We start from the raw sequence: 16969 nt of genomic DNA, 5'->3' as shown, positions 1-16969 counted from the left end.
ATCGCAATGCTTGCACCCACACTGCCCCAACGCAATAGCAGCATGCTCTTCTCCAAAACACACAAAACTGGTGTGTGCCCGTTTCAGCCATAGAACATAAACTTGGGAACACACACCGCTTGCTTTGTTTGTCAGTCATTCTTTTTCTTCTTTTTTTTTAAAGAAAAGAGAAAGAGAAAGGTTTCTGTGCACTGCCTAACTCCTAACAGAGGAAAGTAGAAAGTTCTGACAGTCAAGAAGAACAACACACACAGAATGATCTGAAGACAAAAGATCTGACGATGCACCTGTAACGTATCTATTTATAGCCCTGCTACAGGCACATCCAATGATGTCACCAGCAGAGGCTATACATTCTGGTCAATTTCATTGATGTGTTGCACACATATTCACAGCTGTTCACACCTAAAGTAGTTCCCAAATCGCAGTGTAGCTTTTTGACAGGGAACACTGGCATTCATTTTCAGGCTGGTTTATGCTGGTTAGTGTTGTTGTGGTAATGGTTCCAATGGTTTACCAGCATAGCCACACTGTTAACCAATTTACTTGCCAGCATTAATTTTCTGGTTAAACTGGTTGTCCAAAGAAGAACCATAGCTGGTTAAGCTAGTTAAGAATTCTGTCAATAAAAACATTTTAATCAAATTCATTTCATGACATGCCATAGGGATACCAGTGGCCAGTTGCATAAACACAGCGTCTAAAAATTAAGCTAAAAATGCCAGAGAAAGGCTGTTATGTAAATTAAGCTAATGTTTGTCTTCAGTAAACCTAATTAGCAATGCATTGTCGCAAAAGTGAGACACTGAAATTGTCCAACAGTGGACACTCAACACATTTTATTGATAAGAATACAGTTGTATCTTAAAGGAATACAATGTTGCCAAATCTATTTCAATGAAGAAATTTAGCGATTTCAATGCAAATAATAATAATGATAATAAAAAGCCAATGACCGTGTCCACAAAAATGGAGAAAGTTAGTTTGAACAGTCAAGTTTTTAGTTTTATTGAATTAATTACCATATGCTGTTCAATATAGTATATATATATATATATGTATATATATATATATATATATATATATATATATATATATATATATACACACACACAGTATATTTTTGTGTTCTATTTTTGATTATTTTGTCTGTCTATTTACATATGTGTTTGACTGTTGCTTTTGGAGTGTCACACTGATTTTCAGGGTCATAAAGGGCATGTTTTTAAGATGCTATGTCAAGTTAAAAATAGTTCAGCTTATGGCTCTCATTCTGTGGGTACCTGCTTGTAAGGTTTATTGAGGCCTGCTGACAGTACAGCTATCACTTCGCTGACTGCCCCCTGCTGATGTACCTCGTAAAAACACGACATTACATATACTTTAAGCTTGAATTGCTCTGATATTAAGACAATATATAATTTTATTATGGAATTTACGTACCGGTCAGGAGGCATGATTGTGTACATTTATTTAACAGATAATTTAATTGCAATAAATTATTGTTGTAAATCAACAGTCCTTCCAGAAACGTTTTCTAAAAATGGTGCATGAGGTAAAGGAGGCATCAAAAGCAGAAGGAACCAGCGCTGAATGAAACTTCTCATGTTTTTGGGAATGCCTACAATGCAGGAGAGCAGAGATACACTTCAGCGCGTTACCCATAGCTAAGCGACGGAGGATCCACTTGAACATTAAATGAATTAAAGTTGGCCTAGGGGTATGCAGTCATAATATTTTGTATAAAATTAGACCAACTTAGGTACAGTATTTATGTAACTGACTTAAAAATGTAATGCGTGTCTTAAAGGAAAATTGTAGACAGCTAACTTTTAGTTTAAAAAATATTTATGCAACTGGCATCAGCTCACCTGCATCCCAAGTGGGAGATCAGCATCCAATACAAAACATAAACTGGTGTTTTCAGCAGGGTTGCGATAAATTAAAGAATGTCATTAAGACATTTTAAAAGTATAAATTGATTAGCTCTAATTTTTCTCAATCTAATTATATACTGCTAGTGTTCTTTTCTGTTTTGAGTGCCCTTTATTGATGCCCTTTCCTGAATGGCAAAGGCAATGTATCAAAAACATGTCTGCCAATTAAAGATCAGTCTGATTATTGTGTCTGAAGATTACTTCTTGAACAAATTTGTCCTGCTAATGAGGTGGGTGCTCTTCTCCTGCAGGAAATATTAGCAATTTTTAAGTTCATGCACTGATGAGCATTGATAATTTGGCCAAGGGCAGTCAAAAAAGCTGAACATATCACCAGCAGTTAAGTCAGTACTTTGACATTCTTCCTCAATTTTTTGAAATGGTAATTTCACTGCAGCAATTTCTCTTTCTGTTTTGGACCTCAAATAAGAAATATGATTTAAAGGAGAAATCAGTGTGGTTCAACCTTGCCGAAGCATACCCAAGTGCATTTTCTCTCTTCATATATATGTGTATATGTAGAAATACACACATATATATACATGTACTGTATGCATAGTAACATATATTTTGCTCTACTAGAGTAAACCTGTTGTCAAGAGGCTATTCAAAATCATTGCAGCAGGCTATAGGAGATCCAACAGCAATTGGGAACCTACCGCCAGTGGCAATCCCGCAAAGTCATCAGACAAAACATAGATAAGGAGGACATGGAAGGAAGAGACACAAATTAAAACAACCACACACAAAGGCGACCACTTGAGTCGCGGCACACCAGGAGAAATGACTACAGAGAAGCTCAAAGCTCCTTTTTGTTGACAACAGAACAATGATGTATGTTGTACAGTACATGTACAATATTGGACTCTGGCATATTGCTCTAATTGTTGTCCATCATTATAATTAGGTTCAAATTGGCTAAATATGAGTCTAATAAAGTCAGTATGGGGTGCGTACATTAAAAAATCATAGATCACATGGCTTTCAATGGGTGTAGTTTTGTTTTTCTTTATATTCTATGCTGAGTCTACATATACACAATGGGTATGTCTACATGCACAACTACATGCTATCAAACCAAAAACTAAAAACTAGACGCAAGAAATCCGCATTTACAGGAAATACAAAAATCTATATGTGCTGATAGTTTTTTCCACCTGCTTAAACAGTTTATGACTTTTTCAAGATAAAAGAAGGTAATTTAAAGGTGCACTCAGTAATATTTTTAAAATATTGTACTTACACTGACACCTAGGGGCCTGGAAGCAGCATCATTCAAATGCAACTTGTTTTCAGTTTCCAATGCCGTTGTAGAATTACACAATTCACAGTCAGCCATGATTAATTTATTCCATGTGTCTATGCCTGTGTTCAATAACAGAGCTGTTACTAAAGGGATTGTTCACACAAAAATAAACATTCTATCAGCATTTACTCACCCTAATAATATCTCATGTGTGTATGACTTTCTTTTTTCACCAGAACACATTTGAAGATATCTCAGCTCAGTAGGTCCTCAAAATGCAAAGGGATGGTGATTCAACATTTGATGCTCCAAATATCACGGACAGTAAGCATAAACGTCACCATACGAGTCCAGCTGTTAAATTAATGTCTTCTAGAGCATCACGATCCCTTTTGGCGGCAAAAATATCAAAACCAGTTTGTTGGTTTGGTTTAGATCTGTATTTATCTGTTTCTTTACTCACAATGGTGCGTTTGTGTGCTTATCCTGGATGCCTCCTCACAAGAGGAGGACGTGAGATTATGTCCATTACATGGCAATGTGAATACATCACACAAGAGACAGCGTGAAGTCAGCGCTCTCGTGAAGCTTACCAGAGGTGTTGGATTATAGTTAAAAAGTACTTAAATATTTATATTTTTCACCTCAAAAGTGATAGTATAATTTTAGAAGACATTAATTTAATCACTGGAGTCGTATCGATGATGTTTATGCTGACTATCTGTGATTTTTGAAGCTTGAAAAGTCAAATCACCATCCACTTGCATGTTAAGGACCTACTGAGCTGATATATAGATATTGTTTCTTCAAATGTGTTCTGGTAAAGAAAGAAAGTCATCTGGGCTATCGTGAGGCTGAGTAAATAAATAGAGAATTTTCATTTTTGGGTGAACCTTTAAGCGAGTATTATTCATTTGGTCATTTGATCCTAACATGGCAGAACCCATTAGGCATCCCCGCCCCATATAGAATAAAAAACGTGATATACAGTAGTCTTTATCTCACGTGAGTAGTCATAACTTTATAAATACTGTATTGAGAGAGTATGTATTTATTTATTTTTTTTCAAAATTACTATTAATTTCTTTAGGAGTAAACTTTTTTGAATAAATATAAATACTGAGTACACCTTTAAAAGCAGTTTACATGACCTTACACACATAGTCAGGTTATTAAGCATAATCGGTGTAAGATTGTGCATGTACACACTCATTGTTGGTGTGTGTTATATACCAACATTATCTAGCAGCTACTGTATAATTCATGCTAATCAGGTAGCATTGGTTTTTCACACAGAATCTGCAATGACGCTAATAAACTGTGACAGTCTGGAATGGCTACTGTGTTTTAAAGAGAGTTGTTAATTTTCTGTGTCTGTTCCTCTTCACTGTGCTTTGTGTGAGGAAATCAATGTCTCTAATTTGGAATCTGAGTGGCCTTGGCATGGTCTCAAAGCTGGTGTCCTTACACCGCGAATTAAGCAGACTTTGTCAATTATTCTGTCAGAAGTGTACTATTATGAGCTTGTTAATGCAATTAGCATGCTAACTAGGGTTAAGGTGCCAGTGTTCCATATAATTTGTGGGTGTGTGGGAAAAAGGGAATTGCATTAATGTCCCATTTCCCATACTTTTAATTAGCTACTGTCATTTCTCTGGGTTGATACCACATCATAGAACAGTAAACTCGCAACACTAAAAAGACTGTGAATTAAGCTAAATGCAAGAGAAACAAAAAAACTAAACAAACAATCTAAATATTTTAATGAACCGTTAACAAGCCCAGGTTTTCAGTCCTGCAATTAAAGTCAACTGTGTAACAACATGATCAGCAGAGGACTCAGTCTAGCTTGAGTTTTAATCTTCCATATAAACAATTAACATTGTATTGTAATCAGTAATGAGCCAATAAGTATTACATGCAATTGCTGTTGACTAAAGTACGAAGCTAATCCAAATGTAGTAACAACATTTTTGTACCTCGGTTTTGATACCGTCATTGACATCCTTCATGTTGATGGCATTTTTGCCCTTGTCTTTGCCCTTTTTCTTGTTCTTCTTCTTGAATATCCACTTTTTGCAGATGCAAAAGCAGCAGGAAACTACTAGTACAACAGCAACAAATGCAATGGCGATGATGGCCCATGATGGCACTGTAGAGACAAAAACACATACAGAAAACTTAATGCCAAAGTGACCGTTCAAAGAAGTAAAAAAAGAAATACATAGTTATGTCTTGCCAAAGCCTTGTCTGAAAGTTTAAAATAGCTTTAAATGGTTTGAAGATTAAACGTCAATGTTACTAGTGTAACCCCCGTTCCCTGATGGAGGGAACGAGACGTTGTGTCGATTGTACTGACACAAGGGGCTTCTTTAGAGATACATCTGAATATGAAAAAGACCAATGCCAAATTGGCGAACAGAATTTACATGTCCCGCCCCCGGACATACGGGTATAAAAGGGATCTTGCATCTGTTCAGTCAGGTTCTACACTGAGGAGCCAAGAATAAGGTTCGGCCATTACAGTGGCTTGGTACAGTGTTGTGTCAAGGGGGAACACAACGTCTCGTTCCCTCCTTTAGGGAATGGGGGTTACACTAGTAACCTAGATGTTCCCCTTCTGTCACTCACTCGACGTTGTGTCGATTGTAGACACAAGGGTCCCTATTCAATAGCGCCACCTACACTGAACCATATTACGTGATCTGCTGATGCTGGTATAGCAAGTTGTAGCGTGCAAAAGGATCATGGGCATCAGACTGCACGTAACCTTCCCCAATGCCCCACTAGACATCATATTGTTTTTATTAGGTTCCTGGTATCCGACCAAGGATTTTCCCTTGAGGGGAGGGAACAACACATGACAAGCATGGGAGCAGGCCATGCCAGCCGCTGCCTTTTCTCGCTCTATGTTTCTCCTCATAGAGTGTTGGATGCGGCTGGGGCCATCTAGCTATAACAAGCATCGGGGAAGGCATTCTTCACCAGTCCTAGCTGGGGGGCTGGGGGGACGTGAAAATGTGGCAAATACATCACATGGGTTTTCAGACCACATGTGGAATAAGTGCGGTGGTAGATCCTACCTAGTTGCTACAAACACGGCGACCGGGGTAGAGGGGACTACTCAAGGGAGATACGGGTCCACCTGATAGGGGGATTGTACCGTGGAAAAAACATCACAGGGGGATAAATCCGTGATGGCCAAATCCTGTGGAGCACCTATTCCTGTACAGAGTAGTTAGTATCCGTAGTGGGTCTGGTCGGGAATTCCTCCACTGAATTCGCTAGCCAGAGGGCTGGGGAGGAGGAACATCCAGGGAGCACGAGCCTAGTGGACCCTCCTGAGAGAAAGAGTGCACGTGATTGCCTCAGTTGAGGGGAAAGGCACTAGCGCAAGCGGTACACCCGGTCAGTCTGACAAAACACAGGACGAAACCGAATCTTCTCAGAGATTGTAGAATGTCGCAAAGGTATTGGGTGTCACCTAGCCCGTTGCTCTAAAAATGTTTGCTAGAGAGGTGCCATTGGCAAGTGCCCACGAGGATGCCACACTTCTTGTAGAGTGTGCTTAAACCCGCAAGGGGGCAGGCACGGCCTGGGTCCGTTAAGCCAATGCGTTGCCTTCAACTACCTAGTGGGCAAGTCTCTGTTTGGAGACAGCGTTCCCTTTCCACAGTCTGCCAAAGCAAATAAAGAGCTACTCAGAGAGTCTAAAACTCTGTGTGCAGTCCAAATAGGTACGCAAAGCACGCACCGGACACAGCAATGATAAGGCTGGGTCTGCCTCCTCCCAGGGCAGCGCTTGCAGGTTCACTACTTGGTCCCTGAAAGGGGTCGTAGGAACCTTGGGAACATAGCCTGGTCGAGGTCTTAGGATGACATGAGCATCTGCCGGACCAAACTCCAGGCAAGTGTTGCTGACAGAGAGCTCCATGCATGTCTCCAACCCTCTTGATGGAAGCGAGTGCAATCAGGAGGGCCGTCTTTTGGGAGATGGCACTTAGCTCGTCTAATTCTAGAGGCTCGAAGGGGGTTCTCTGGAGGCCCGTAAGGACCACGGAGAGATTCCATGAGGGGAACAGGCATGGCCTGGGAGGGTTCAACCTCCGGGCGCCTCTTAGAGACCTGATAATCAGGTCGTGCTTCCCTTGGGACTTACCGCCCAACACATCATGGTGGGCCACTATAGCGGCAACATATACCTTTAAGGTGGAGGGGAACAGCTTTCCCTGTAGGAATGAGAGCACTGAGCTGACTTCACACCTCTGCAGGTCTTCAGATCGGGAAGAACAAGAATTTGCGAACAGGCGCCACTTTAGGGTGTGAAGCTGCCTGGTGGAGGGAGCTCTGGCTTGGTTGATGGTGGTTACAACAGCCTGTCCAGGGGCCAGGCGTGGAGGTTCCAGAGGTCTGGGCGTGGATGCCAGAGAGTACCCCGTCCTTGAGCCAGGGAGGTGCTGTCGCGAGGAACATAAGATCCGAGAACCAAGTCTGGGTGGGCCACTAGAATGTCCACTAGAGTGACTTGTTTCCCGTCCTCCCTGACCTTGCACAGCACCTGTGCAAGTAGGCTCACTGGGGGAAATGTGTATTTTGCGTGTTTGTGAGGAACGCTATCATTAAGACTGAGTCTAACTCCATGCCGAGAAAAGAGATGCTCTGAACCGGGGGGAGCTTGCTCTTTTCCCAGTTTACCTGAAGCCCTAGACGGCTGAGGTGCCTGAGCACCTGGTCCCTGTGGGCGCAATCCAGCTCGGAGGGTCTGAAGGAAACATCAAACTGGCTGTGGTGCGAGCTGGTCTCACATTGAGCTCGGACAGAAGCAAACGAGCGTGCAGGGGGTGGGTGGTCCGCTGGGATTTACACGGCAAAACCGCACCTGCCAAACTCCCCAAATCGCCAGCCAAGTCAGCCTTAATCCCGTTGGAAGAAGGCATGACGCAGGGGGCAGCTGGAGTGGCATTTCCTTTAAGGAAGGAAAGCCGCGAACGTAACGTTGCCATGGTCATGCTCTCACAATGAGAACATGAACCATTCATGTACGTTGCCTCAGTGTGATCGCAGCCCATACACGTGAGGCAGCATATATGACCGCCAGAAGTTACTGTGAGAACTAGTTCATAGCTGTGTTTACAGTCCAACATCCTCAATGAGCTACATAGAACAAGTGAAAATTAATGAATGTTTCAGTCTGTTGTGTGACACTCTTTGATCAGTTACTAGAGACCTTCATGTCAACCTCTCAGTCGCAGAGCATTAGCAATCTTCCCTCAGACAGAAATGGTGCAATACTTGACTCAGATTATAATTAACCAATTTAGTTCAAAATTGGAACCGTTGGCATCTACAACTTGCCATTTGATCAGAAAAGATGTTAAAACATTCACTCTCAGCACAGGAATTGTTTGATTGTCAAGGAGGGTGTAGAACTAAATAAACAGAAGAAAAATTCTCCAAGTGGTCTTTGACAATTTCTTCCTCTTCTGAGAATTCTGTCATTTAATAAGGAGTGGACAAAACAAATGTCAATTTAAAGCTGGGAACAGGGTTGTAAGCAAATCTATACAGCACAGTGACAGACTTTGTCTTGGAATGGTTGAAACACCATTTTCTACCCTAAATAGAAATAACTTTATACTGTAAATACAGCTGAAGACTTGAGAAAACGTTATCAGAGGAGGACAATTGAGCTTTTGCATTCTTCAGCTTTTCGACAAGGTTTACAGCCTCCTGCCAAAAGACGAAGTTAATCCTCTGTGAAGCAGAGCTAAAACTGTCTGCACAAACAGAGCACATGCTCCAGATTGGAGAACTTTAGTTTCAAAGATGCGAGAGGACCCTACTCCCCAAACCAACATTTGTTGGGAATAATTGGGAGACACATGTGGTGGAAGAATCCTCCATTCAGAGACTAGTAAAGTAATTATGGCTTTTGCGCACAAAGCAACAAACACCTGGCAACCAACTGTCAGCTTCCTCTTTACAGGGAAATGCATGGACAGATCTCTCCAGAAATGTTGCCAATCCAGATTTGGATGTGTGCTTGAATTGTTCTGGGACAATACAGAGTCAATGACTGTATAAATAATGTCTGCTATTCATGAAAGACATATTGTCTTTGGCATTTGGTGAAAATTCAGGCACTCAGCATTTTAGGGTAAATCCCCAAAAACCTGTCATGAATATGTGTGAGCAATATTTTACCCCAAAATCAATAGAAAGAAATAAGTCCAAAAATAAAGCCTTTTGGAAATTATATATTTTTTCTCCATTATTACCATAATTCAAATATATTTCATTCTAATTACTGGAACATTTAATCCTTACATCAACTAAAATTAAAGCCTTTTGGAAAATAAAGACATTTGGACCAATTTTCATTACTGTAATACATAATTCTAACATCAATGAAAAATAAAAATAAGAAAGAAAAAGAGGCTTTTAAAAAATAAAGCCTTTTGTCCCATCATTACGGTAATGCAATGCAACTCATTAATGTAATATTTCACCTAACATAGAAAGAAGAAGAGAGAACATGAAAAGCTTTTGAAAAAAATAAAGCTTTTCACACCATAATAACAATGATATAAAAATATCTCATTCTCATTATTGCAATAATTCAGAAAGAAATAAAGACACAAAATAAAGCTTTTGGAAAATGTGCTTTACTGTCATAAATATAATTTCAAAATATAATGACCTTATATTATAAGGGACCTTCTTTTTTCAAGAAAAAACTATTTTAAAGAAATAATTTCCATGAACATATTTTCTTGAGACTCATATTTCAATAACAAATCCAGCTTGGACAGTTGGCCTTTAGAACACATTCAAACTCCTGACAGCTTTTATTTCTAAGCATCCTCAATTTGAAATATCTTTGTATCTCTTATCATGCTGTGAAGACTTTTTTGATTTAGCAGCAAAAAAAAACTAAAAAACATTAAAGTGCATGCTAGCATCTCTCTGTCTAACAGGAGGATTAGACTTGCTAGCACAGGACACATTTCCCACTGCGAGGTCCAAAGGGAAAGCGGAAGGGGAGAAAATAATGTGTGAGAGAGAAAAAAATCAATGGGCTGTTGACAAAATCGATAAGCACTCTTCTCCAAGGAAAAACAGTGAGTGATAGTCTAAAGTAAGTTTGGGATCATCAGACTTGGATGTGTGGTAATGGAGGTGAAAATTACCAACTCTTTTGCTCCGGTTTTATGCATTCCCAGCACAACATCCTTCACCAGATTTTACTACATTTATTTCTGAAAAATATATAAAAAATAATGTTATTGGCTTATAGACAGGCATACACTTGCAGTTCGCTGGATGGTGTCTGATGGAGCCGGTGAAAGAAGTAATTTGTTTTTAAAATGTCCAGTTTTAAATCTTTCAACTTATGACCCCATTTCTAGCAAGACATAAGCATTGTTGTAATCTAATATTTGCTTGGTTATACCTTAAGCTCACCAAACTTGTTTTAGATCGTTAGACATGGCATTATGGTGCCTTGGAAAGTTGCCTGAAACCAGTGTCTTTCCGAGGTGCCTTCATATGCAAATCGTTGCCTGTGAAGTAATTGACTAACTGGGCTGTGAGGCATAATTTCAGATGCAGCTTTTCCTCTCGAAACCCCATCTCTCCAACCACCTGACTTCATTCTAGTATATCAATCCCACTTTTCACCATCCAATCAATTCCTTAAGTATAAAATTAACTCCCACCTTACAATTTTCAAAGAATATCCCTTTTCATTCAGAAATGTAAATTACGAAAGTAAAATCTCGATCACCATTAGCAATGCAAATATATTTTCCTCAATAAGCATTCAATTTTATTCATTGCATGAGAGATTAAGTAAAAAAAAAAAGCTTTCAAAAAGCTTTTTTCCAAAAACCCATCCTTTCAGCCCTTTACACAAAGAGGTGAATCTGTCACCCCATCTTAAAGGTCACTCTTACTGGTCAGCTGCCCCGTCTTGTCTGAAAGCTTTAGGCTTAGACCATAATTGCTCCTGAAGCTTGCCTAGCATTAGACCTCTGATTCACGGCTGTTAAAACCTTCTCTCCAGCCCACACTCTCTTTTTCACCATCACTGACCTGCATATCAGCCCGCTGGGGGAATAAAGAGTAACTTTCATCTCCATGCTTCCATCAGAGCAAACCCAGCCATGTGGGACTCAAACCTCACAAAGCCTTCCTGGGCTCTGGCCAGCCAGCGCTCCATTACTCCGCTCGGAGGAATATCATTTAATAGACTCGTCTTACCAGTGGCAAGCTCATATTTAAGGCCTGTAAAGGTTGATAATAAGAACCATGTTGCGCCGCTGCTGACGCGGACAATTCTGACACTTTTTTTAATGAAAGCTTAGAGAAAAAGAATTATGTTGAACACAAAGACACAGCTTCAGTCAAAGTAAATGGACTTGTGTCACGAGTATATTAGTCTTTTTAATCATACATTCTGTGGTTGCAATTGGATTACTTTCATCACAGTTGAAAAAAATGAAAATACTTCTAATACGAGGCGTAGTTGTTTAGGAGTGAAATTGCATTGGCTGTGCACTAATAGAAGCAAATAAGTCTATGGTTGTGCATTCCAATGCAATAGACCCAAGAGCTTATCTTCTTCATCAAGCAAATGTCCTGTTCTGAAAGGTACTTCTGTGTATCTTAATTAAACAAACTCGAGACCTAGAAAGCAATAGGAAAATTTTCTAATTTACTCTATTGTGTAAGTGTCTATTGTTCTTTGGGAGTGCACAGCAAGCATGTGCTTTTCAACTTCAAGTAGTTATCTCTTGTTCCACCATGCACAAGCACGCACAAAGTCTCAGCAGGGAGGACAAAATCAGGTTTCGTCATTGGATCCGCCTGCACAGCCAATAAGAGATGAGGATAATTCAAATCCAGTCTGTGGTGTACGGTTCAGAGTGTGTCAGCTAAACACAGCCTAGAACAATGACACAATTGCACAGGCATGCCAAGGAGTAAACTGAGCCATCTTGCTGCTGGTTTCAAGGACGTGAAGAGTCCTTCTGGCTCGACCTCATCCAATTGAGTGTGTATATAGGATCTTGTGCACACTTGTTAGCTCTCCACCTTTTCCGTGACAAAAGAATACAGCATAAGACTTATCAGACTTGGCTGAGGCAAAAATCTTACCAAATGCTTTTGGAAGCCGTGCCAGGGCATGAAGACAATAGTGACTGTGAGATTGGCATCTTAGATTTACAAAAGAACCTTATCGTCGGCTTGCAGTGCAGGACTGCAAGAGATTAATTTTCTCACCAAATTATCACTATGGTAACATTATGAAATGTTTTAAACATTGTGATGCACTCGCTTTGGTTGTCCTTGTTTTATTCTGCATATGCCAAAATTCTTAACAGTGTTTCCATATATATATATATATAATGAGAAGTAGCCTACATATTTTAAATAGCAGTAGATTCTTATTAAGAACATTGGGTGAAAATGCCTCTATTATGCTATTTTCTCATTTAACCCTTGAATGCACGTCAGTTTTGCCAGTTATTATTAGATACCTTGGGTCCTTATTCACCCAGCATTTTCAGCGCCACCTTGAGTGACACATTGCATTTATAATATGTGTGTACACACACATAGGATACTAATAATTCATCATCTTTGCATAGAAAATCATATACATTATGCATACACATTTAGACCTTAGAAGAAATATATATCCTGTGATAGTAAACTTATTTGAATATCGAAAAAAATTATTAGAATATGATTTATGGAAGCACAAATATACTGCGTATCTTGGGTCACAAACAACCCTATACATTTTTAGTAATGAAGAAATTAGAAAAAATGTATTTATTTATAATGATATATATATATATATATATATATATATATATAATATTGTATATAATCTGATCGGATGAGAGACCATAAGCACTGCTCCATAAGCACTGTTGGTCTCACACCATCAGCACTCAGATGCTTCACTGTGTGTATCACTCTGTTTGTGTTTATCATCCTAAACTACAGTGTAAGAGCAGTGCATATGTGTTAAGAGCTACTGTAGGCTATGTGTCTCTTTTTACATCTCTTTTTTTTTACATTACATATGTTAGCCAGCAGGTGGTGGCAAAAGATAATTTTAGTGTGTAATGTAAGCCAGTTGGTGATGTGAAGTGAATCCACGTAAGCCATTTACATTCAACAGCTCTTTGTGATTGCTCGTATTACTACTACAATACTGAAGCTAGGAAATAGCTTTAAACTGCTTTAAACAACTTCAGCATTAAGGCTCATCACAGCTGAGACACAACCGAATGATTGATAACAAAACTCAAGGTGCCTAACTATTACCCGAGTTTCCCATTGGATACATACTGTTTAAAATGGCAGAGGACATCGCGGTTTCTATAGGAAATTACTCTTGTGCACCGGCTACCGTGATATAGAGAGGAATACCCCCGCTTGGATGGCTATTTTACCACTGAGAAAGCTGACCTTCAGAAAGCTGACAGCATCTCTGCTTGGGTGTGGCAACAGGTGATTGCACACTCTCCGTCTCTCTCTCTCTCTCTCTCTCTCTCTCTCTCTCACACACACACACACACACACACACACACACACACACACACACACACACACACACACACACATCTATCGTTGTTTATCCAACAGCTCAAGCCAGGTACTATTTCTGATATTTCTGAAATTTTTGAATTACTAACGAAGGCTTGGACGCATCATTTGTTTTGAACCAGCAATGGCAGATTCTGATCGGTCACGCAAGAAAGTAGTTCCATGCACAAATGTGTTTTATGACCATACTCAGTTTTCCTAATTTTTTTTATTTACTTGTTCATTGAACTGTTGTATAAAAGCAGTATCACAATTGCAATCGTGCTATATGGCCCTAAATCAGCATTTAGGGTCATATAGCACGATTGCAATTGTGATATTGCTTAAATATATTGCAGTTTTAGAATTTTAATACAACATTTTTCAAGAATTCAAAAAAATGTAAATAAAACTTTACTTATTTCCAAATGTAAATCCCAGTATTTGAATAGTCTCAATCTTTTAGACCACACTAGACCTTCACTGTACAGTTGAAGGTACTGGAGAAGTGTTTAATCAACACATCCATAAAAAAATCATACTCTACCACAAATCTACAAGCAATAGTGTAGAAATAAATTTAAAAGAAACACATCTCTCTTTTACATGGAACACAAGTATACGAGTAAACTGGTCAACAACAGTTTTGGCACCATGCTGAGATTCACTTTGGGCATCCCAGGGCTCATTATCTTGTCGTTTGTCTGATCTAAATGTAATGTGAGTGTCTCTGGCTGGTGAGGTTGTGTAGCTTGTAAACACGAAGTTAATGGTTACACAATCTATCCCCAGGGGGCACGCTGTGGGGCCGAGTTACCCACTCACACTTTTTAACATGTTCCCAAACAAAATGAAAAACTTGATGTCTTAAAGGATGTGATTTGATTGAGAGTGTGGCGTGATTGGAGCAGAAGTGAGTGCACGGGCCAGGCAGGGGTAAAATGATCCATCAGTGTAATGCACCAAACACTGGCAACCCAAACTAATATGTTGTGACATTATGCTGTTGGTCAATTATCCCTGGTACTAGAGCATGTTATACAGCATACGAGATAGACAACCCTTGCAAATATACTGTATGAGTAAAGGAAAATTACTTGGAAGTGATTTATGATGTTGTTTTGTTAGCGTCCAGCAGAGGGGTGGTAATTTCAATATGCATGTAGGAAAGTTTGAAACTTGAATATCAAAAGAAAGAGTTGGACTTCTACTGCTCATGCTTGTGACAACCAAACTGTACCATATTGTTTTACTTTTTCATTGTATTGGGAAGCTAATTTGACACTGTATCTAAAGATATATTTGTATTTATTTATTTATTTATTTGTAATAAGAACAGTATTTTTGAGGCACCAAAACAATAAGGATCTTAATTAGAGCAAATAGTTAACCGCTTTAAACTGCAATACCACAAATAAAACTACAAACACCTTTATTCATACAGTTAGGTCAAAAACATTGTGATGAACAGCGGCAATTAACTGATTGTCATATTGTTTTCTAGATTCTTGTAAAAAAATATAATTTTTATATCACAAAATGAAAGAATATGTGAAATATCCCACAAGGGCTGAAATTATTTAGAGAATATTTTTTTAATTTAAACACACTGATTCAGCACTCACCTGCCAGAATCCTAAGAAGAAGAAGAAGCAATTTACTTAAATTAATCAGACATCCCAATTCTTCATACGAATGAGACGGAGGACATTTTTGGTGAACACATCGGAATATTGATTCAGTTCATGCTGCTGTTGAGAATGCTTATAAAATGTAATGTGACAAAAATAGCAACAGCTTTGAGGCAACAAGTAGCTTGCTACGGAAAAGGTACTCTAGGTAACAATTTATTTAAATCAGAAATACCCACACAATTAATGGTCATCACATGACTTAAAGACTACACTTCTGAAGAAACCCCCATGCCAGAGAGATGCTCCTTTGTTTCATTCATTCACTAACACACAAACACGTAAAAAATTATATATTGAATGCCCACAATAAGACATTTCCTGTATCACATGCTAAAATTCTGTACGAGACGTCTTTAACTTACTGTCTTTGGAAGGATCCCTTTGAACTCTTTTTAGCAAGACATCTCATCTTAATTCAGAAACTTTAACACAATCCCAAAACTAACTTTTCTTGGGGTTTAACAATACATATACATGTATTATGAGCTATAACACTATCAAATGACTTAATATTGTATTGTTTTACACTGCACAATTCACAGTCTGTTGTACACAAATGATTGTAGCTTGATGTAACCTTTAAAATATGTGTTGTGATTTGTAATCACTTATAACTGACATATTGATGATTATAATTTTTAATCTTGTCTTATTCATGTCATATGACAAATGCTTACCATTCATGATAAAGCACATGATGTTTACTATCGTTGACATTCTTTCTGCATTTCAGGAATGTTTGTTAATACATTTTTTATATATTCATGTTGTATCTGAGATATAAAAGGTCATGCTTAAACATTGCCCTATTTTGAGTGGGAAACGGGAATCTTCACAGACAAAGACTCAATAATCAGCTTCAGAAGGAGGGACAGGGAGATGATTACATGGTATCTGAAAAGACACTTCTGATTGGCTCAAGACACCTTTGGGGTGCGGCCAACCTCAACAGTACAAAGCCTCCTTGCCTAGGATGAACACTCTCTTCTTTGGCTCTCTTTTTCATGCTCTTGCCCACTTCCCTCTTAGCCCTTCTTCGGCTGGGTTAGCTTCGGCACCCTTCTGCCCAGGATCCGTACAATGTAGAGTTCAGGAATGCTCGGAACGCAAAGTTCCGAGGAGATCTTCTTTTCTCTGCCCTACGACTCACACACGTGACAGGGAGTCATGAGTCTCATTCCAATCCATAATCTTAAAAAAGGTCCAAAACATTGATGGAAGAACCAGAACTTCCTACATAGAGCCTAGGTTTGGGTTGGGGGGTTCAGTTAATAAAAATGCATTCCCCTTCACTGTATTACAAACTGTACAGCTGAAAAAAACTCGCTTCACAACTCACTTTTGGTGGCCTCCATAGACATTTCACAGGGAATCACATGTGCCCATATGCCCAACAACACTTACAACTTGGGGGCCAGGGAAGCTCAGCAAGTAAAGACGCTGACTACCACACCTTGAGTCGTAAGTTCGAATCCAGGGCATGCTGAGTG

The 16969-nt window shown here is 39.2% G+C and overlaps 1 protein-coding gene across 3 annotated transcripts in view; it reads right to left on the bottom strand.

Annotated features, from left to right (window-relative positions):
- Window positions 1-16969, bottom strand: part of LOC127639027 (synaptotagmin-1-like) — a 287031-nt gene that overhangs the window by 30066 nt on the left and 239996 nt on the right. For all 3 annotated transcript variants that reach the window (XM_052120840.1, XM_052120842.1, XM_052120841.1), the window contains one exon: window positions 5163-5335. In XM_052120840.1, coding sequence (XP_051976800.1) covers window positions 5163-5335 — 173 coding nt within the window. The remainder of the gene's footprint in view (window positions 1-5162; window positions 5336-16969) is intronic.

Source organism: Xyrauchen texanus, chromosome 47, assembly GCF_025860055.1.
Source record: "Xyrauchen texanus isolate HMW12.3.18 chromosome 47, RBS_HiC_50CHRs, whole genome shotgun sequence".
In the NCBI taxonomy this organism is placed as follows: Eukaryota; Metazoa; Chordata; class Actinopteri; order Cypriniformes; family Catostomidae; genus Xyrauchen; species Xyrauchen texanus.
Note: the sequence above shows the minus strand (reverse complement) of the source record. Positions and strands in the feature narration are given on the sequence as shown.